General features: G+C 33.3%; 1 protein-coding gene across 3 annotated transcripts in view; it reads left to right on the top strand.

The window, feature by feature from the left end:
- Positions 1-510: 510 nt before the first annotated feature.
- The window catches only part of cyc (basic helix-loop-helix ARNT-like protein cyc), a 31,836-nt gene continuing 9,478 nt past the window's right edge, over positions 511-22,868 (top strand). For all 3 annotated transcript variants that reach the window (XM_074118975.1, XM_074118974.1, XM_074118976.1), the window contains exons 1-6: positions 511-791; positions 10,886-11,017; positions 16,676-16,738; positions 19,623-19,860; positions 21,928-22,020; positions 22,663-22,780. In XM_074118975.1, the coding sequence (XP_073975076.1) occupies positions 526-791; positions 10,886-11,017; positions 16,676-16,738; positions 19,623-19,860; positions 21,928-22,020; positions 22,663-22,780 (910 nt within the window). In that variant the 5' untranslated portion in view covers positions 511-525. The remainder of the gene's footprint in view (positions 792-10,885; positions 11,018-16,675; positions 16,739-19,622; positions 19,861-21,927; positions 22,021-22,662; positions 22,781-22,868) is intronic.

Genomic DNA, 22,868 nt, shown 5'->3' with positions numbered 1-22,868 from the left:
ATTTCGGTCATTGAGGTACTCTCAACTTTCAGACAAAAGACAGTCCAAGTCACTCACGCATAATAATGTAAAACTTATTATTACAATTGTTAATAGTCATGAACCCTGAAGTTGACGTAGTCTCTAGGTCGAAAGCCTGGCAAAAATGATTACTGTAGTTGGCAATACAGTCTTTCTTCCTGTTAAATTAATGAATCACTCACCGAACAAAAGCTACAGTTCTCAACAATTAAACAAAGATATTCAGCTCTAGGCGTTTACATGATTATATATTTACCCATAACTAGGCCATAATTACTCCCTGATTTCGTTTGACATACACCTTTTTGAGTGTAAATGAGATATTGAAATTGGCTTGGTTATTCGTGTCCTAAACCTTAAGATATTATGGTGGCTATTAACTGATATTACCACATGTTGCAATGCCGCCTACAATTAGGGGATGGTGTGAAAGAGTTGTCCGCCAGCAGAGCGAAATCTGGAAAATCTGATTCCTTAACAATCTGATAATAGTGGGGGGCCGCAATGGGCGTGCCAGTCCATAGTGTGGAGCAGTGGGAGTGTTTCTGTCGGATTGGTCAGGGTGGTTGCCGAGAGTTCAGTAGGCCTGAGGCCGTTCAGTCATGGGGTGATAGAATGGTCGCGCGCAGTGTGTCACAGGATTTACCGCCAACAGCCGCTTATCACCATCTCCTGCAGATTCAGGAAGATGAACCAAGATTGTACGTGCATGTTGACGACTCTAATGTCACCCCACAACAGTCATCAGCTATTTACTATGACCTATCACAGTAAGTTATTTGTTTGGTAATTATTATTTTTGATAAATATTTGCTGTTAAAAGTTATTTATTATTGTTTATAATATTACAACTTTTTACGAAAAAAGACAACTTTAAAGACTGTCAACTGGTCAAAGATTTAAAAGAGGTTATTTATATTTTGCTAATTAATAAATTTGTATTATCTCTGATTATTAATTTCAATTCTTTGGTAAATAAATGTACGAATGTATCCATACAATTTGAATATTTCACTCATTAAAAGTGACAAATGTAATGAATAGCAACAGGTTCCTACTCTCCTCTCATCCGAGAACCAAGACTTCCTTCCGGTAATTCTAACGCCTAAAATATGTAGCTAACAAAAAATACTAATATGTTTAGAAATTTAAATTCAGAAAAATTTATTATGGAAACGAAACCATTTTTATAACTGAAAGGATTTGGCTGTATATAAATATAAACAAAAAATGAAAAATTTTCTCTTTTGAGGGACCCAAAAGAGAAAATTTTGGTGGAAGTTCGACGATTTATTAAATATTTTAATAGTAGTTTACAAAAAAAGGAACAACAACAAGAACAAGTACAATTTTGCGGTTTTTGCACATTCTCTAAAACTAATTAATCTATGTTATTACGAAAAAATTACAGTTATAAACGAGGGTTGGCCCTACATTATACAGAAAATTTGGGAATTTTATCTTTTATAGAAAAAGAGAAAACAATTGTCAAATTTGAGTGCTTTTTCAGCGTTACGCTTTTTCGTGCACTTTTTGACGATCATACATTAAATATTTTAATAAAAATGTTTTCAAAAGAACGAAAGATTAGATTTGTTTAGGAAGTGATTGTAAAGGCAAATATACTGACTATAAAGGTCTATTGTGGTCTTCATTGTTTGTTCGTAGTATGTAGATGACTGTAAACAAAATATCTATTGCAAGCTAGAATCGGTGCGAGAGTACGCTAATCCCGAATAGTGGACACCTTAACTACCTCAGCGATCCTTTGTGGGATTGTTGGAAATGTGGTAATGGTCTCTTGTTATGCTGGGATACTCCAATGAAGTTATCTTAGTCTTATTTTAAATTATCTTTGAAAAGAAACTAACCAGCTTTACATAATAAAATTTTTGGGATTCTAAAAAACAATTTCAACCTCAAAAACAATAAATTGCAAATATCGGACACCGCTTTAAGCTCCCTGCCCCCAAAAACCTTGAAAATGGGAAGATTTACTAGAAATCAGAAGTCTTTAGTTCATGATGAGAATGGTTAAAGAGTTAGATACTTGGGGTACAAGTGCATTCTGTAACGTAAAGGACTTCGGGTACTTGTTGGGGAAGTAATTTTAAGTAAAAAATGAAACTAAAATAGGGCACTTGTAACACTTAAATCTATTTATGTTTGAAAAACAAATATAACTCGTCAGCAATTGATATTTATAAAAAAAAAACAACACAAAATAAAGGTTATTTAAAAACAAAGGCACAATTTTCTTGTGTACTTATTGCGGAGCTTGCCCTAATCTACGATGATTATATTCCCTTCGTAGTGAATATTACCAGGGCGAAGTCTCTGCAAGGGACTACCGACTCTACGCTATGGGAAGATTGACGTCCATTCAGCAATCTCTACAGGTCTATTCTGTTGATACATGAAGAGCATCATCATTACAGAAACCATAAATTAGCTCAATATTAGCACATTCAACTGCATAAAGCACTCCGTATTCCTCTAGATTCTCCAATAATACTTTATTATTGATCCCAGGTTATAGTATAGTTTCAAATAATCGTTTCATAAATTGATCAACTACCCAAGAGCAAATTATATTTGCTTTTGTATTTATTTATGTCCATCTTTTCATTGGAGTACAAGTGTCAACAGTTGCAGCATCGGTCCTAAAATGTGGTAATGCAGGTATACAAGTTTTATGCCTGAGATTTGCTCAGTAAATACCGTGCTTCTTTCCAGCGGGTAACGTCGTATTTGCCATTAATCTGTTGGTGAATCTATCAGCCAGTTGATTCACTTCTCTTGCAAATAACCGTGCTTAGCATTCCCAGGAAGACTCATATCCTCGGGCATTCTGACGCGTCTGCATCTGACATAACTGGCGTCCAGAGTCTTTATCAGTGTATAGCCCTCTTCCTCCGACAGTGAGTGCTCTTTCCTGTAGACTACCCTGCCCATCACCGGAAAGTGATCTATAAGAAGCATCTAGGAAGAAAAATCTAATCCACTATCGAAACATTCTAAGTTAAAAACAAAGCGATCTATTTTTAATCCGAGAAAATTTCAGATATCATTCGAGATCTTCATTCAGATAAGCGAAAGCAGACTGTTTTGCAAGTCGGTGGAAACAATGAACGAGGTTACTGAAAAGGCATATTTTCTATTTTTCAACGATCTATTCTAATACTAAACGATCTTTTCTTTTTCTAGCTCACGCTAAACGCTTCAAACTTGTGACAAAGTTCACGAAGATAATGTGTAATTAAGTGTAACAATTATTTTACATCTCTCGAATGTTTAGCTAGTAATAACTAATAGAAATAATTGTTATATGAATTAATTGACTGTCTTTTGCAATATGTATTCGTTAAATGGTTTTGCTGTGGGCAAGAATCTCAATTTTCTTTGGTCACAAAACTTTAACTTAATGGTTCGACGTTTCGAACAGCTCTAATAAATAAATAAATGGTTCTAGCAATTTTGGATGTAATTTCATTTTGTAAAACCTCATTTGCAGTTCCTGAAAAAAAAAAACACCATTCTAAACGTCAAACCAATAAAGTTATCTGTTTTTTTCTGGCTCCTGCCAACTATAACAACGTATAGATTATTTTGTAGATTTCTAATGAAAAAAAAAACTAGTTACTAAGTATGATTATGAAAATTAGTAAATACTTTTTTAACAAAGTCTAAGGACAAACAAAGGACAATGTATTGACTAATAGAAATTAATGCTTGGCATAATAGTGAAGAAAGGCAAACAGTTATCCAAGCTTAGTCCATCATACCACCATAGTCAAATGCGTTATCTCAGGAAATCATTGTAGTTATCTAGACTGAATGAGGCCTACGAACCTGATGACCTAAACTATTTAGAAATAAATTATTGATGCTATTTTTTTAATATTAGATTTCCTTACTTGGCTGTGACCATTTCCTGATCTCTTTTATTAAAGAAAGATTGCCGTGTGTCATCCATTCCACACTTGATTTCAAATAGACTTTCATTTTTTGCTTGAAAGTATTATTATTTTTTTAAACGTGTTACAAATTTAAAAAAAAAAAACCGCGAGAACAACGGACAATGTTGAAGAAATTAAGAGTCATTAGAGGCACCTTGTGTTATTTGGTTCTAATAAAATTCGGTCATTCAACCAACAGAAAACGCACAAAATTATGAATCGTTCTCAAGCGTTACTATTATGAATTAATTTCGCAAACAATATTTCAAGTTAAGTCCGATATTTGCGAGCATTTTTCGCAGTTTAATTGTCAATAAATGGAAATTTCTAAAAAATAATTTTTCGATGACGATCAACCCTTATACAACTGTTCGGTAGGATTAGTTTTAATAAAGGCTTCTAGACAAAAAACTTGTAAACTTGTTGCCGATATTCCGAGTTTGTAAAAAATCAGTTCTTGAAATTTTCTGAATGTCGAATGTTTCTGAAATTCACGTCGTGAATGTAGTCCTTAAAAGTTCATTTTATGAAAGTATCAGAGTTCATAAAATTTGAATTGGGAATTTTGTTCTTAGGTTCTCTTAACTTTTTTACTTCTTTGAAGTACATAATCCCAATTGAAAATTAGTAATCTAGAATTTCAATAGCAACCAATTAAGTTTCTCTAGAGAAAATATCAGTTCTAGTGTTTATCGTATCCTTATAAAAAAAGTTACGTAGTTGCGTTTTACAAAATGAAACAATTATTAAACTAGGAACATATTACTTAATTCAGTTTGTAGTTTGATTAATTATCTATCTTCACTCTAAAAACTTTGAATTCTGGCCTCTTAGTGAGGAAAAACGTGAATCTCAGACGTCTTTTTTGTTTGCAAAATGGGAATATTCGACCCTGGCCACGGTAAGGTCCAAGCCAGGTCCACTGCTGTTTCTTTCGCTTTCCTTTGCGTCAACAGAATAATTGTTTAGATTTACGAATTAAGTTTTTAATCGGATTTAAAGGTTTTGCTGTCCCAGATAAATTAGTTTTTAAATGCAGTTTTATAAGTATATATATAAAGGCAACAAAATTCATTAAAGAAAAATAACCGAAAATTTGAATTAAGTGTTCTTAGATATTTTTTTTATTTTAATGATTTTTTTTTTAAATATTATATTACAACTTAACAGTATCTCAAAGATTCTGCATCCTTGCTACTTTTTTTTCTACAAAGTTATTTGATAATTAGTTTAAATATTGTTTGAAACCAATAAATATATTTTGCTAGACATAATTTTTTCATTTTATTAAATGACAAACGATCTTGCCAGCAGGATCATCATCTATGGACCCTTACAATTGTCATATGCGTATTACATACGAGTATAATGAATTATTAAATCTGTCCGGTAGGACAGTTGTATAAGGGTTGACCATCAAAAACTGCACGAAAAAGTGTAACGTTGAAAAACACCCAACTTTGACAATTTTTTTCTATTTTTCTATAAAAGATAAAATTCCCAAATTTTCTTTATAATATAGGGCAAATCCTCCTTTATAACTGTAATTTTTTTGCAACCACCCAGATCTAATAGGTTTCGAGAAAAAAGTTGCCGAAAATGTGCAAAAATGGCTTTTTCAAAAAATGTTCTTGTTCTTGTTGTTGTTCTTCTTCTTGTTACCTTTTTTGTAAACAACGTAGCGCCTAAACGCGCGAACCGATTTTCATGAATGAGGAGTCATTCGATTCGGAATTTTATGTAGATGTGCCTTTTGGGGGTCTCGACATCGAATGGGAGAGGAGTTAGCCCGCTTTATGTAAGGCCCCCTCCAAAATTATTATTACTAATTACTCTGTAAATCTTGGCCCGATTTTGATAAAATTTGGTAGGATGATAGGGTTAGGGCTTCCCTACGTAACAATAAAGCGACGATCTGCTCTTACACTTGTTAAGGGGAAGTATAGCAATCGTTTCAAATTATCGACACGTGAACCGATTCTCATGAATGAAGTGTCATTCGAATCGAAATTTTGTACAGATTTGCACTTTAAAAGTCTCGACGCTAAGCCTCATAAGGAGGGTAGTTTCCCCCACCCAAGTAAGGCCCTTTCTAAAACTATTATTACCAATATTTCTATAACGCTTAGCCCGAATTTGATAAAATTTAGCACGAAGAAGTGATTAAAGCTCCTCTACGTGGCTGTGAAGTGCCAACATGCTCTTACACCTACTAAGAGGAAGTACTGCAATCGTTAAAATTATCAATGAGTGAACCTATCTACATTAAAATTGAATTGTCGTTCGATCAAAATCTTTGCCTCTTTGTCTTTTAGGGAGAAGTACTGTAATCGCAGTTTATTTTTCTTACTTCTCTTAAAAGGAAGTACTGAAATCGCAGTTTAATTTTGCTTTTTACGTTCTAATACCTTCCTATTTTATTCAAAACGCTTTCTCAAAAAAAATTTATTGAGGATGGCAACTATCATTCTTTTAACTGATCTCTCCAGTGGTAGTTACGGTTCCGACTTAACACCTTATCAGGTTATAATGATAGAGTTGCTTATTACAAATTGTAAAGCAGATATGTAACTTTGCAAAATAGACAAAAAGGAAAATCTATCCAAAAGGTACAAAAATCTCCTTAACAAAAATTACAGTTTAAAATGTTAAGTATAAGGGTTGATTAAACGCCAAAAGGTACACAAATCAGCTAGTACCCAACATTTCATTCATGCTTAGTTGATATAATTTAAGTAATTTTGCTGCATTAACTTTTCCTTCACATTTTTTAGAATTTATTAGATGTCACAGACCCTTATGCTGGCCAGTTCATTCATAATATTATTTTGTTATAATTATGATAAAATGTATATTATATCTTCGTTTGTAAATAGGTACTTTATTTTAACTCTATTCCAAATTATTCTTCGGATTTATCTTTAATGTGCCCTTTATTCTGAAGTTGTCACATATACATGCATGTTAAAGTAGAAAAATACCAAGTTAGAGTCGGCTACTGTTTAAATTTGAATCACGGATTTAAAAGAATATTTCAGTCTTGAATTCATCTTACCGAAATATTCGTGAGCACAATTACACACAGTTAATAATAAGTACATTATTCAACAACAATTATTCATTTTTCAATTGTAATTTAATTTAGTCCCCCTAATTTTACTTATAGCAAAATACTAGAATAATTTAGCTGTCCTAAAAATATGCATATCTTATTTATTTTATATTACATATATACAACATTGTGAGAAGAACAGCTACATTTAGAGTGTAAATAAGAAAACTATGTTATTTGCGTTAAAGCCAGATAATTTATTACCTATTATTATAAACGTTTGACTACTTCATAAAATAACAATTACTTTAATCGAAGAATGAACTTTAACAGACGATTTTTATTAAAAATAAAATAAATAAATAAATAAAATAAACAAAATCATTGGTGTATGTTGATATAAGCATTTTTTAAAAAAAGTTTTTGAATTTTTTAGCCTCATAATTTGTTTTATTTTTTATAACGTTTTCTTTTTAACCTGTAATTAATAGTTTCATTATTATAGATTAATCGATATTACAGTCAATCTATAGTGCTACTTGAACAAATATTTTGTAGATGAAAATGGCCAGCATAAGGGTTGTTTAACCACGTGGTATTCTGTTTGGATAGGTTATTTTTATTAATTCATTAATTGTAATACACTATTATAATCTTTCTGTTTTCACCATTTTTGAGTTGTTTTTTTCATATATTTCTTTCAAGTTTTTAAAATTTATTTTTTTCTCGAAAATATTTTGGGTTGATGCAACCTTGGAGCCGCACTTGCAGCACTTGCTCTACTTTGACAAGCTATGTATGTATTAAATGAAATAAAGTCAGTTTATGTTGGGTGTCGTTCTGTCGCCGTAAAATAAAATCGTGGAAATAATTTGTCTCTCCTGAAGAGCTCAGCAAAGAGAAGAAAAGTAACAGTGCTACGATTTAGAAGAGTATCTAGCCAAGAGGATGAGACAATCAAGTGTTTAGGCACCTGTAACCGAAAGAGATATGAAGTGTGCTTCGGCCTCGCATGCTATCGGCTTTCTTTACGAGTATTAACCTCAGAAGATGGCCTAGAACGTGCTAACATGGGATATGTGGAGTACACTTAACGAGAATCGGACAAAAACAAGTCATACATGTGTAATGAATGAGGAAAAAAGTACCTGAAACACATGAATCTCTATTCACCTCTCTAGGTGCAAATAATACATATGTCAGTTTATTAGATGAACTCAATAAATTATTAAAAGTATAGATAAGATACTTTAATCTCCCACATCTTCGGCAGTCTAGCTCTTGAAACTTGTTCATACACAATTTCAAGTTGGGTAAAGTTGTTGATCTTATGTGGATAGCCAGATCTATAGAGGCTAGTTGTGATTTTCTCGTCTATTAGGAATAGTAACAATGGATAGAGCCAACTAGAAATACAATAATTGTAAATTAACTCTTCTCAATCACATTCTCTGCAGACACCAAAACGTTACAAATACAAAAGACACTTCTTCGGGTGTTGCCATGCCAATATTCACTTCTCTTTTATTTCGCTCACAGTCGAGGTCTCAATTGGCGTCTCAACTACATCTTAGAAACTGCGGTACTCACATACTTTCTCTACATATCCGCATTCACTTTGAGTAGGGCGTCGCAATTGTTCAGAACCCTTTGAGCAAGTTATGGAATATTGACGTCTGCGTAAATTGCTTTTGCTTTCGATCCGTCTTAAACTTAATGGATGACTCTTTTATTGCTTCCTGAAACTTGTTTTTATTCAAAGTTTTAGATTTTGTAACATAAATTTGAATGAGTAGGCAATAATAGTTTTTTTTATTTTAATTTTATTTTTTAAATAGTAAGGGAAATAATGGAGAGTAACTAAATTATTGATTGAAAACAGAATTGTCATTCTGGATATTACCTAAAAGTCCAATTCACTTGTTATATGTAGGCTATGTTTTGATGGTACTGCCCCGTTTTAAAGATGTGAGATATGAAGCAAATTTTGCCCCGTTATTTGATAAAAATCGTGTCAAATATTTAAACGCAATAGTTTTTTGATTACGTTTATATTATGTATATTTGACACGATTTATGAATGTATTAGATTAAAATATGAATTTGAATTAATTAGATTAAATTAAAAATATGAATGCAGATTAAAATATCTACCCCAATTATCTATTGCAACCACTATTAGCAGAGAGGTAAAACTATTTAATTTACTATCACTTCAAGTGAAATTTGACTGTCTTAATATTTACCATTATACTATAAACGTAGAACTCGTAATGTTGCGCTCATCCATGCTTAGTGACTAATGTAAGTTATAATACATATACTGTTATAATATTTAAGTTATAATTTAATTTAGAAGTTTATTACTCATTTAGTATGATTATTTTTACATTATGAGATTTATTATTTTATTATTATTTTTTGTTCAAGTTCTGTTTAATTTTTATCTTTTAATATTTGTTTCTAAAACGTTTTATTTGCAATTCCTAAACACCTGTCTGACTAAAACAGAATATACATATACATAAACGCAAAATTTGATAAAATATAAATTGTAGAAAAAAATTTCAACCTGCCAGACACATCAGCACTTTGATATTGATATTCTCAATAACGGATAACATCTAGTCTGAAGAATGAAGTAGTCTAGCTAAAGACAGAACTGCAAAAAGCTTTATTGCGTTGCAAACCTAGCAAACTCGACAGTTCCATATTTTGTGACGCAATTAAAAGTAAAGATTCTTTATATATATATATAAAAAGATACCAGTTATAAATTCAACTTTTTAATATTATATGTTATTGTCTAGTTAAGATTGAATTTATTATAAGAAGAAAATTGCGTTTCTACCTTACTAAATACAAAATAATGAAACCTAAAATATAAATCTAAAAGTATTGTATAAATCTTAATTATATAAACTATTTGTTAGGCATTTAAGTTGGTGCTATTGTCGACCTGATTTTCGCCATTTAGTTTCGTGGTGGTGCCTGTTCTCTAGAAATATGTGTGACTTTTATTTCATAAAGTCTATCATTGTGAGTTCTCAACTCCTTCTGGATTTGTTCATTCAGTGTGAACAACAGTGCTCCTTAAGCGTTTCACAGCACTTTATTTTGGAAAAGTTGTTGCTTATTGGTTGCAGTCTTACAGTGCCATTGCATAAGGGTCAAATGTAAATCAGTAAGGTCTGAGTGTAGATGTATAAAAATTGTATCTGGAGCAATGCAGTTTCAGAGGAATCCGTCGGCTGATTATCAGGTTATGCTGCTTAAGAGTTTGGTATGACTGCCTTAATTTCCGTTTGGTCTCCATGTCAATTTCGTGTCCAGTTTATAAGTAAAATTATATCAACAAACTTCTTGCTTTTTCAGCCCTTTCATAACCTTTCAGCCTATTTAATCTCTGATTTTAACTAATTCTCAAATTTTTCCGGTTTGAAAAAGTATAATTTTTATACTAATTAAAACTTACATTAAGGGAAGGGATTAGCTATGAGGTTAGCATACTGGACTCCCACGCGGAGGTCCCGGGTTCGAATCCAGCAGCTGACCCTTAGATTTTCTTTTCCTAGGAGCTTCTTACAGCTCACTGTCCGGTGATGGACAGTGTTGTCTGTAACGAGAGAACACTGTCCGGAGGCCGGCAGTGCACTGGAAAAAGCACCGGGCGCTAATGACCTCAGCTGTTGATGCGCAAAAAAAAACAAAAAAAACTTACATTATGAAATTAAACCTTCTTTAGAACCTAATGCGCGATTAGAATCTCTTCAACTGGCATTTTTTGGGTTTTCTAAAAACAATACAAAATCATTTATTTGTCTCTTAAATTTCAATTATTGCATTCTTTCAGAAGCTGCTGTTCCTCGTCCACTTATCTGGGAAACGGACAAGTTCCCACCTGCAGTGATATGGCGATGGAAGTATCTCAAGTTGACAATACCAGAGAACATCCACCCAAGAAAAGGAAAGCAGCATCCTATCAGTGAGTTTTAAATCATTTGAAATTATTTGTAGGGTCCTAATAACACTTTGCTGACGTTAGTGATTCTTAAGAGTCCGCCAGAACCATTTAAGTAAAATAATGTAATCGTTTAATTGTTTAGGCGGTGCTTACCGTTCAACTACCAAAATAAGTAACATGGACTCATAGACTTAATTGGGAGGTTCGCACTTAAAATCTATGATCATGAACACTAAACATTAATTCATTTGATTGCTTTTAAAGATAAGAAGATTTCGGAGTAATTTCTGCTCATTAACCGAACAGATCAAATTATAGAAACAGTTAGCAAAACGAAGAAGCAATGACCATGTAAAAAGGAATTTGCGATTGTGTCACTTTCATATTATGCAGCCAGTTGTTATTGTTACATTATATTTTTATGTCTGCAACAATCATTACGATCAGTAAATAGAATAGAATGTTAATTAATTTTATTTTGGGTAGGCTGAAAGCAATCATGTCATCGCAGAAGATCAAATGGGTTTTTTAAATGAACGAGGTTAGTCTGTTCCTATATTTACGCTCAACTCGGTTATTAATCATCAATAGCTTTAATATTGCTGGAGCTACTTAACCGGCCACACTTTTTTTTCGAGCTAGAAATCTTTCGGTATTATGCTCTTGATCTCGCTTCTTCTTCGTTCCTTCCCCATCACTTCACTAAATTGTCGGTCATAACACAGGATAACACAAAATACCACTTTCAGTCTTAAATGCGCTCAAATACATTTATTTCCATTAAAAGCTGAATCACCTGGTTAATTTGGACTGTATCATTTCCTCTGCAAAGTACTGCATGGAAGTGCCCCCGCAGACGCCATTCTCATCCCTCATGGTCTCACACATAGCATGTTCGTCCCAAACCACTCGATCAAACTAGCATTATCGTCTGACCACCTCTCTCGGCGAAGCAAGGACCAAAGACGATTGTTGGCCTACGCAGCTCGCAGGTCATCTTTAGCTTCAGCGTCTAGGACTTCCCTTTTCGCCGACATGGGCTGCCTAACTCGGTGAACGTGTGAGAGAGAGAACTTTCCTCCCCTCTCTTGAGGTCTCTAGTGTGAAGTTTGATACGTGTGTGATGGTAGGTGTATTCATAGTATGTAAGTCTGTTTGTATGTATGAAACGTGTGCTGTGTGACCCTTGGGGGCGTCACTCCCCAAGAAGCAGCTAATCTGCTTCCCCTTGCGAGGGGCCTGATTTCTAATCAAAATTAAACATTTTAGAGAAATATTGAAATTTAATCAGATATTAAATTCAGTAATATTTATTTCAATTGTAAAAAATGTATATTCCTTTCTGATATCAATAAGACGTGCTTGAAAAAAGCTAGTATGTTAGGTTTTGTATTACGATGCTGGCTAGGCTTTTTTAAGTTAAAATGGCAACTAAGATTTAAAAAAACGTTCCCAACCATTCATATCAGATAATACAAATCCTAATTACAAAAGCAAAATTGTTATATTGTGTAAGTAGTCTGAATATAAGAGAATTATACAGCTATCTGAGGCTAGAAATTTTTAAGTTTCCTAAAAGATGTTTATTTCTTTTATTTTGTAGGATTCATCAAATATACAGAATATCAAAGTAATTTTTACGCAAAATATGGCCAAAATCATAATTAAAAAAAAAACATTCAAAGACAGTAAATAACCATTAAAAGTCAATGATTTTAATAATAAGGAGAGAGACCTGGGCTCAGCAAGTGGAAGCCCGAAGGTACCGCGTGCCGACCCAGTTCGAGAGGCTAAAAGAAGAGAGAAGCATAAAATGATTAGGGACGCTAATGACCACAGCAGTCGATGCGCCAAAAAAAAAAATTAAAAAAATAAAATAAGGAGAGAGAACATTATTCCTAAATACTTTAGTTCGAGGTTTAATATAGGACTGTTTGTAGTAGATGCAAATCATACCTTGGGCATATACTAACAGAGATGTCAACGCTGACCTGCTTGGACAGTTCTGCACCAAGGATTTGGAGGCGGAGGGGATGGTCTAGAGGGTTGTGGGCGGTGCCTGGATGTGGAGGCTGCTATGGCCTACTTCCTTTACGATCAGCCCCTTCAGGAATTCTACAGAATTATTTTGATAGTCACCTAGAATAATTGGATACGATGCTAATGATCATCATTCTGTCTGGGAGCAGCAGCGACACCTACTAGGGGCATAGCTTTCATGAACCTCTCGGTGGGTTCGGATTTGGAGATTACCATATTAAACTAATATTTATACCAGGATTAGAAGACAGGCTATTCACTTCTTCCAGGAATATTAAAACTATCATTAGCTTGTTGTTAATGGTAGTTTAGGCCATCATCGATCTACTTTCTCTCCGAGTTAGAGGTGTCATCCAGCCATTACCTCTATTCTGGTAATATGTGTAACTCCTGACCCTAAAGTTATTGTGATTACTGTCTACGTATGAACCGCGCTGCCCCAAGGCGATTCACAGCATTCTATTTTGGAAAACTTGCAGTTTATATGTTGCAATCTTTCTAGCACCCTCGCAATCAGAGCAAGCGTAAATAAGTAAGGTCTGAATGTGATGTACACTATCACGACCCTCTTAATCTCTTTAGCTTCTTCCATTTCACCTTCGAGTACCTGTTATTAATCTCAGTTTGATAGCTGTCAATCCGCAAGCTTTTAGAATTATCATCGGGATGTAAAAATCTATGAATTAACGTTCATTTTACAATCAACTAAGTAGAAGAACTTTTTCAATTAAGTTAGTTTCGTTAAAAGTCTGAAGAGTGGCTCAACGTCCTTTATTTAATTTAAAACTTAAATGTTTCTTCAGAATATCAAAAACTCCTTTCTTCTGGCTTACGTTTCTAAATCTAAACCAAATAACCATCTTACGTCACTTTGTAAATCTTACAATTCAAGATTGTACAAATGAAGCCATATCTACGTATAACTTGGAACTCGTTAAACTTTAAACACTGACAGCAGTAACCTGTGTTTTCTTAAAGATCAAAGGAAGATATTCTTGTTAGGTTTCGCCTGCATTGTTATGTTTAATTAGGCCAAACAACAGTGTATAATTATGTAAGTTGCCTTTATTTTGATAAAAGAAGTAATCTAAACGGTTTTAAACAATACTTGTAACTCTGTCCAACAGAAAACATACGTTTTGATTAGTTTTCTAATTACGTTTGGTTGGAGAAACAATTCATAAAGTTTTAAGAAACAAAAAAGAAACGAGAAACATTTGGAATCTAAAGTTGATTGCGGACTTTTGTTCTATTTTTTTTTTTTTATTTAAAAATATCTATTTTACATCTTACAGTGCACCCAATAGCTAAAGTTGACTGGTTGTATACATTTTTACAACTAATTATAACAGACTAATGATTACGACAGTACCTACTAGAGATAAAAGCCGGCCATAAGCGCTTTCAGTATCTTAGGCGAAAACTGTAGACGAGAGCTGCGGCTGGAGTATTCTAGATATTTGTTGTGAAATCAAGCATAAATTATAGTATCAAAAAAGTGTTTCAGGTCAACTGGGCTATTTACAATAAATGCATAAATGGTTTTAGCAGAATAGTAACGGGATTAATTTAATTAATAATCCATAAAGTGGAATGTGGTGATAATCAGCAAATGCTTGTCAAAATGTCAATGTTTTTATTAATAATTTCTTATGTTTAGCACATTAAAATCTTCTATTTCTCTAAGATCTTTTCATTACAGTTTAGTGTGCTAAATTAAAAAGATAAACTGGGCCTACTTAAGACAGACTGTTACTCCTTAAAAATTTGATTTTGAGTCGAATATTCCAAACTCTGCAAAGTGTCGGATTCTCTGATTTGTAACATATAAAAAATTTCCTTCTGGATGCAAAAAAAAACTTCATTTTGTCTCTCATGTGGGAACGCCTTTACACGTTTAAAGCACGGGTCCAGAAGGTAATGTACCACGGTTATAAGATAGGGGATAACTTCTCGAAATTTAAATCAAATGATAAGCGCTGTTTTTATTAGCGCATATATTCGAGGGTCGTTTGAAAAGTCCGTGCAAAGTCAGAGAGATAGCACCACTGGCGCGTATTGAGGTTATGTTTAGTTAGTAGCATCTCTTGGAAGAACACACACCAAGTTTCAGCCAGATCGGTCTATTTCTTCGTGTTTGGCATTCGTTTGAATCGAGGAAGTCGAGTGATTTTCAAAAAATGGACGAAAAAGAATTTCGTGTGTTGATTAAACACTACTTTATGAAAGGCAAAACGCCTCAGGGGACTAAAGAGAAGCTTGATAAACATTATGGTGACTCTACACCTTCGATTAGAACAGTTTATAAGTGGTTTCAAAATTTTCGGAGTGGCCATATGGGCACAAGTGACGCTGAACGTTCTGGACGCCCTGTTGAGGTTACTACTCCAGAAATCATTGATAAAATCCATGATATGGTGATGGATGACAGAAGAGTGAAGGTGCGTGAGATTGCTAGTGCTGTGGGCATCTGGAATGTACGGGTACATAATATTTTGCATCAACATTTGGACATGATAAAGCTATCCGCAAGATGGGCGCCGCGATTGCTCACGCTTGACCAAAAACGAAATCGTGTAAGGACGGTTTGCAGCTGTTCCAGAAGAATCCGCAGGACTTTAAGCGTCGTTTCGTCACTGTGGATGAAACATGGATACATCACTACACTCCTGAGACCAAAGAACAATCTAAACAATGGGTTACCAAGGGGGAATCTGCGCCAAAAAAGGCGAAGACCGTTCCTTCGGCCGGAAAGATTATGGCGACTGTCTTTTGGGATTCGCAAGGAATAATCCTCATCGACTATCTGGAAAAGGGTAAAACTATTACAGGTGCATATTATTCATGGTTATTGGACCGTTTGAAAACCGAGCTGCAAGAAAAACGCCCACGATTGGCCCACAAAAAAGTCCTTTTCCATCACGACAACGCACCAGCTCACACCTCAGCAGTTGTGGTCGCAAAATTAATGGAAATAGGGTTCCAACTCGTTTCACATCCCCCCTATTCTCCAGACTTGGCTCCCTCGGACTACTATTTCTTCCCCAATATGAAGAAATGGCTGGCGGGAAAAAGATTTTATTCAAACGAGGAGGTGATTGCAGAAACGAATGGCTATTTTTCAGACTTGGACAAATCCTATTATTCGGAAGGGATCAACAAACTAGAGCAGCGTTGGACGAAGTGTATAAGCCTAAAAGGAGACCATGTTGAAAAATAAAAAAGGTTTACCCCAAAAAATTAAGTAGTTTTTATTTTTGCACGGACTTTTCAAACGACCCTCGTATATATTTAGGCATACCGAAGTGTGTATATTTATTAGTGAGAATGTATTTATTATAGGCGTGCTTGCATTTAATGTCGTGTATCTAATTATTAGCATGAATCTTGACAGTACCACAGAATAAATGAGTATGAACCACTAAAGATTAATTCATTAAATAACCACAATACTATAGGGTTCGAAAAGGTGGTCACTATGACTTTACACACTCCGCGACGAATGAGTTGATCATACAAGAAAAGATGAGTGGAGTTAATTTTTTATAGTCTGAGGCACCACCAAAGTTTGCAGGCTAATTTTTAAATTCAGCAATATTTCTACAGCTACCAAATTAATCAGAGGAATTACTGTTTCAGTGATGGCAGCGATGAGGACACAGGCGACGATAATAAATCTGTTCGAACAGATGAGCACAAAAAGTAAGCTTTATTTGTGTATTATCGACTTTTATTATTTCACAATTAGATATTACGTTTTGTTATTTTATTGTTCTATATTGTTACTATTTTAAGAACTAGTATTACTAGCGCAAAACTTATTAAACAGGGTTTTAGCGATAGCATTAATTTTTCACAAAAGTGCGAAATAAGACAGCAAAAATGTAAAATATTGTAGGTAAAGTAAACGTATTGTTAGTAAATAAATAGGTATTGTAGGTAAATACTGTAAAGTGTTGTACATAAATACTGTATCTAACTAACAAGTACCGTTAAAACTTTATTTACTTTAAAATATACACATGAAGGATATTCGCATCACGATTTACGTTTCAGGTTAAATTCATATTAAATTTATTCATTCTACTCATTCGCTTATTCTTTTCACTTTACTTTTTCTCCTTTAATTTGATTTGTAACAAAGATTTTGAATCTGCAAATGTTTTGATCAACCTCTTGCTACATTAGTGACTATGAGAAAGTAATAATACAATACTGAAACAAAATAATTACATAAAAAGAGAAACTATTCCTTAAAAGGAAATTAAAGTACCTAAATCTCAATGCTTCCCTAAAGTTAACAGGCGAAGTAAACAGATTCGGCCCAGAGGAATGTCTGCTTTTTCAAGATGATAAATTATTTAGACATGACCGTAAGCAGTTCTGCTAGGAAACAAGAAATATGCATTTATTTATTTATTTTTGGTGATATTAAGTATTTCCCACTTTCTGGGTCTTCTGAATTCTTACTTCATTTTTCTTTTAAAACATCTCATAATAAAAATAATAATAATTATAAAATAAAATAATTAAATAAAGCCAAATATTATTTTGCAATTTGAAACGACCTTTCTAACAAATCCAGTTTAAATATTGTTTCAGGACACTATGCTCTAAGTAATCCAAAGGGTCTTTTGGGAAGGATTGAGTCAAGAAACAATCCTTTTGTAGTTACATTATTCAGCGTTTGCAAGGCAACACGACTTGTTAATTTAGCTATACTCTATGACGTTATGTCTGTTGAAATAAAAATAACTTAGATGAAGAAATCTTCGCAAAAGATAAAGTCCAATCTTTTCCAAAATTATTCAGGAACATTTCCATGGTTTCTACTTTTACATTATTTTGGGTGCCTTCACCTCCTGCATTCAATCATCCATTTATTTCAGTACCCAAATATTCCGAAAACTAAAACTGGCTAAACATTTGTCGTAACGAAGAAGAGTTTTCTTTTTCATCTATGCTATAAATTTTTGTCTGATTTACGTGACTAATTCTATTTATACCAGTAAGTTTTTCTCTGTGACCCATTTCTTATCATAGTCTTGTAACAATAAGATTACACTCGTAATAAATGCAATTTGCAATTACCTAACGACTATAAAACCGGTGGTAATAAACAGAAAGGCCGTTAAGTTCTGATGATGAAAAATTATTGAATTCCCTGCATGTTCCGTTTGTGTAATTAAAACATGATGTGTACGGTCAAGCTCTTATCTGCAGCCTCAGCAGTGTGGATTTTCAGAATGGCTTGGAAGGTTAAACCACCAAACCAATTTACCCTCCTTCAATCTTTTGTCCAAGATTTGCACTTAGTCTGATTGACAATATTTTCAAATATCTGGAACCCCGTCAAAATCTTATAACTAAGTTCTTAGCTTATATAAAAGAAACACCTTTAAAAGTCAAACGAAATAGAAACTAATTCAAAATGTGTTGATCTTGTGAAAACGAAAAAGTCGGGAAACACTTTTCAGGGTTGTCGACATTTAAAATGAAGAGCGAAATCTTTCAGTCAATACTTTTATTTCGTAGCAGATTCAATTGATCCTACTATATATTCAACTTACAACGGAACAGCCAGTACAACAAGTAAAAAAGATGAAATGTACATAAAGTATGTTGGTTGACTCAACGCCAGCGCACTTATTCTGGCTTGATGAACGGCGGCCGTAATAGGCCCATAAGACGTTAGGAAGTGCTACTGAATTTTCGAATAACCGATACTACAAGTTAAAATTAATTTTAAGAATTAGTGGAAAAGTTTTTGTACATTTATTTTGGTAGTTCAGTTAAATTTAATATTTTATTTATTTATTTAAACGTTTATTGTACAACAGAAAAAAAAATACCTTAAAAAATCTAAAAAACGTGAATGCCTTGGTCAAAGACCGTCAGGCGAGCTCCGTACAATAACAGTACAATAGACAAAATATTTTAACCAAAGTTCTCTTTACAAATTGAACAATAATATTTTTTACACTAAATTTAAATTATAAGACAAATGGATTTTAGTTTATTGTATTGTAAATATATTATATTGTGATTGGAGAAAGAGTTGCAATTAAATTAAATTTATTTCCTTATTTTTATTATATTATTTTTTTATTTTATTTTATTTTTTAAATTTCTAATAACGTAATAACTGTCTGTAGCAATAAGCGTGGTGCACAAATTTACTAAGTGCAACCCAGTTGCAACCGTTTAACAGCTCTAAACATTTAACAGAAGTTAAGTATGCGGACCCAAAAAAACGCATTCTGAACTCCGCCAAAATAGGGCACTCCGCCATGAAATGATGAAGGTCCTCAGCTGTAGGCAGATTACAAAGCGGGCAGAAGAGCGTGCTATCGTTTAACCACGGTTTATGTGTTAAGTTGAGCATATCTGATCTTACTTTTATAATTAATTTACAATCTTGAAATTTTTGTGTACACAGATAATGGTTAGCCATTGAAAAGAAAAGTAATTTAATATTTATGAACTAAGTAAAAAAACAAAACTACGTGCAATCCAGTTAAATTAAAAATTAATAGAATTATATTTGTAGGTGGTACCAAAATAACGATATATTTCTTGTTTACAGGCAGAACCACAGTGAAATTGAAAAAAGGAGGAGAGACAAGATGAACCTTTACATTACTGAACTATCGGCCATGGTGCCCATGTGTCATGCGATGTCACGTAAACTTGACAAACTCACTGTTCTCAGGATGGCAGTACAGCATATGAAAACCATCAGAGGAGCTGTGCAATCATATGCCGATGGCAACTATAAGCCTGCTTTTCTCTCTGATGTGCACCTTAAACAAATTATCAAACAGGTAAATCAAATTAAATTGATATATGCATCTTATAAATGAAAGAATATACTGTGCTGTTAGAAGAACCTGGGGGGCTGTTATGACATCATAGGAAGCCAAATTGTTTTTGGACAAATTAGACCTTCTCACTACACCCTTCATCTTCTTTCAGCCGTGTTCCTACAATTTCCGGTTGTAAAATAGACTCAGGATTCTTCTATGACAATTAGAGGAGCCCAGAGTTTTGCACAAGGCAAGAAAAGGTGTTAGTCGGGCGGGCGTTAGATTGGTAACTATCAAATGAAACTAGGACTCTCTTTCTCACACACATTAGGTTGAGTCCCCTGGATGTTTCTAGAAGGAGCAATCTCCTTTAAATTGCGCTTTGATAAACTTAGTTAAAGATGTAAAAAAAAAAATTAAATAAAAATGAACCTGTAATTATTTATTTTGAACATTATGAGCATATTATTATTAATTTTTATTTACCATTTATATATAAACCATTTATTCAACAATTTTGTAGGTTTGCGAAGCACAAGGGAATTCCAATTCACCTGATGACAGATTGCTTGGTTTATCTCTTAGTTATTATTTTGTTAGAAATTTGTTTGAGAAAAAGTTTGTATTATTGTCAGCATCGACGACCTTCATTAAATAATAGTTACTAGGGTGAAGGGACCAGTAATTGACTGGGCACCAGTAATTGACATACCAGAAATAAACTGCTATTATAAGGGATATGAGCTGTTTTTAGTGGTGATTCTTTCAATTTCGTTATTGAGAAGCCATTGGGCAGCAGTTCCAGAAAAATATTAATTATTGGAAGGTTCCTTGGTATCAGTGGAAGTTTATTTGTGTAAAAAGTTCAAAATCAAGGTAAAAACAAGCCGTTGCCAAGGAGGATTGATAAGAAAATAATTTTTCTTTTTTCTTATTTTTCGTTTATTTGTTCATATATTCGTGTGGTTATCAATGTTCTGTTATAATTAGTATTACTTGTAGATTTCATTTATGTAGTTTTTTTTTTTAATTATAAGAAGCATTGAGGATTAAAATGGGGGTGTCAATCACTGGTCCTTGAAACGGCAATCTGCCCAGTAATTGACATGTATGTCAATTACTGGTCCCACCCCATGTCAAACATTGGTTCCACCGAAAATTCGGTATGTCAATTACTGGGCCATTGACATACTTCCAAAAAAAATCATTTTTGGTTGACATAAAGATCGAATTTACTGCTTTTAAAATATTAATAAAATAAAATACATCCTACTGGAGCGGTACAATTTTACAACCTACACCTGGAGCCAAAATAACGGAAGTTATTCTATCTTAAACTCGATTTTTTTCTTAAGCAGTCAATTACTGGTCCCTTCACCCTACACTATTTTGACAGTTGTAAATTTATGTTAGTAAAAAATTCTATTACTGAGCAGTTATCTTTTATATTTTTATCTTTCTTGGAGTTAATGGTTAATAGTTAAAGCAACCTCCTACGACTAGTAAGGGCTAGTAGTAGGTGACTATGTCATCAGCATCCATCCAACTGGCTGTTGTCCAACCACACTACAGCATTACAGAACTAGCCATTGGTTCCTAATTATGATCCGAAATTTCTGTGATAAATTCTCACATTGATAGACCTTCGAATTTTATGAAGATAACCCAATCCATTAGTACAATCTGGTTATCATTCTAACATAAAATTATAGTCGTTTCTTTTAAGTTATTTTATTTTTTGTATTTCAGTTAAAGAGCTATTACCTTCTTCGTGCTTGCCATAAACTTATCCAATTGTACTTGATCTAGAGATCGCAGCATTGATTAAGCTAATCCCTGTATCATTATCAACGTTGTTACCAACAGATTTTTTTTAAATGTTATCAGAATATTATATTCTGTTAGTGGGAGGTCCCCATTCAACAACTTTTCAATTGGAAATTGGTATCACCAAGGCTCTTTGAATGACGTTTTTCGTGTTTTCTTGTTCATATTCTGTGTAGTATACATTTCATTGTTTAAGGTTTTTTTTTATTTATGTTTATTTATACAGTATTCAACGGTCATTATTGTTAATGTTTTCAGGCAGCTGAGGGCTTTTTGTTTGTCGTAGGATGTGATAGAGGGCGAATTCTCTATGTATCTGAATCAGTTACACAAGCTCTAAATTATACACAGGTAATTTGCAATTTCACATGGTATTTTTTGTTTTAATGTAACCAGTACTTTTAAAATAATTGAATGAAGCAAATTTTGCAACAAAATAAAGAAGGCAACACTTCTCTAGGAAACATTTTTTAGGAGTGAGATAGTGGTATGTTTTCCTGTTAAGTTCCAAGAGGATGTAAAGAATAGCATGGAATGAATAGTGTATAATGTAACTAAGAATTAAATGTTTCGAAATCTAGAGTTCTAAGAAAACGTGCAATTTGCTTGAAGTTGTAGCAAGAAAAAATGGTGCGGGTGAAATTCAGTTATTTTACCGCCTGAGGTCGTGCAGATTTTTCAATGAGTTTTCAGCAGAAACATCTGTTTTGAGGTAATCGGCGTTCGGGGCCTTTTAGTGAACAGCTAAGAATAAATGTTAAGGGAAGAATAAATGCTTATTTCTGTGTATTTTGTTTCTTTCATGGTAGATTACTCACAGATTAACGGAAATATCTCACAATAACATGAGGTTGATTTACCATAAATGTTTAACTTTCCTTAAGATTTAATAATTAAAAATAAACGCAAATAGTTAAAGAGCACATTTACATATTTTAGAGTGAAGACAAATTGAGAAAGTTTTAATTGAAATTTCTGTTTTTCTTTTTGCAGACCGATCTATTAGGCCAAAGTTGGTTCGATATTCTTCATCCAAAAGATGTTGCTAAAGTTAAGGAACAACTTTCTTCATCACATTTAAGTCCACGAGAAAGATTCATTGATGCTAAAAGTTGGTAAAAACATTTCTTTTTCTTTTTATTATTATTATTTAAAGTAGATTACAACTAAGGAAATGTGAAAGATAATGTTCCTATATT

The sequence above is a fragment of the Rhodnius prolixus genome, unplaced genomic scaffold, assembly GCF_049639745.1.
Source record: "Rhodnius prolixus isolate KJV_2025 unplaced genomic scaffold, Rpr scaffold_2, whole genome shotgun sequence".
Taxonomy (NCBI): domain Eukaryota; kingdom Metazoa; phylum Arthropoda; class Insecta; order Hemiptera; family Reduviidae; genus Rhodnius; species Rhodnius prolixus.
The sequence above is the reverse complement of the archived record's forward strand: the minus strand, read 5'-3'. Positions and strand labels throughout refer to the sequence as shown.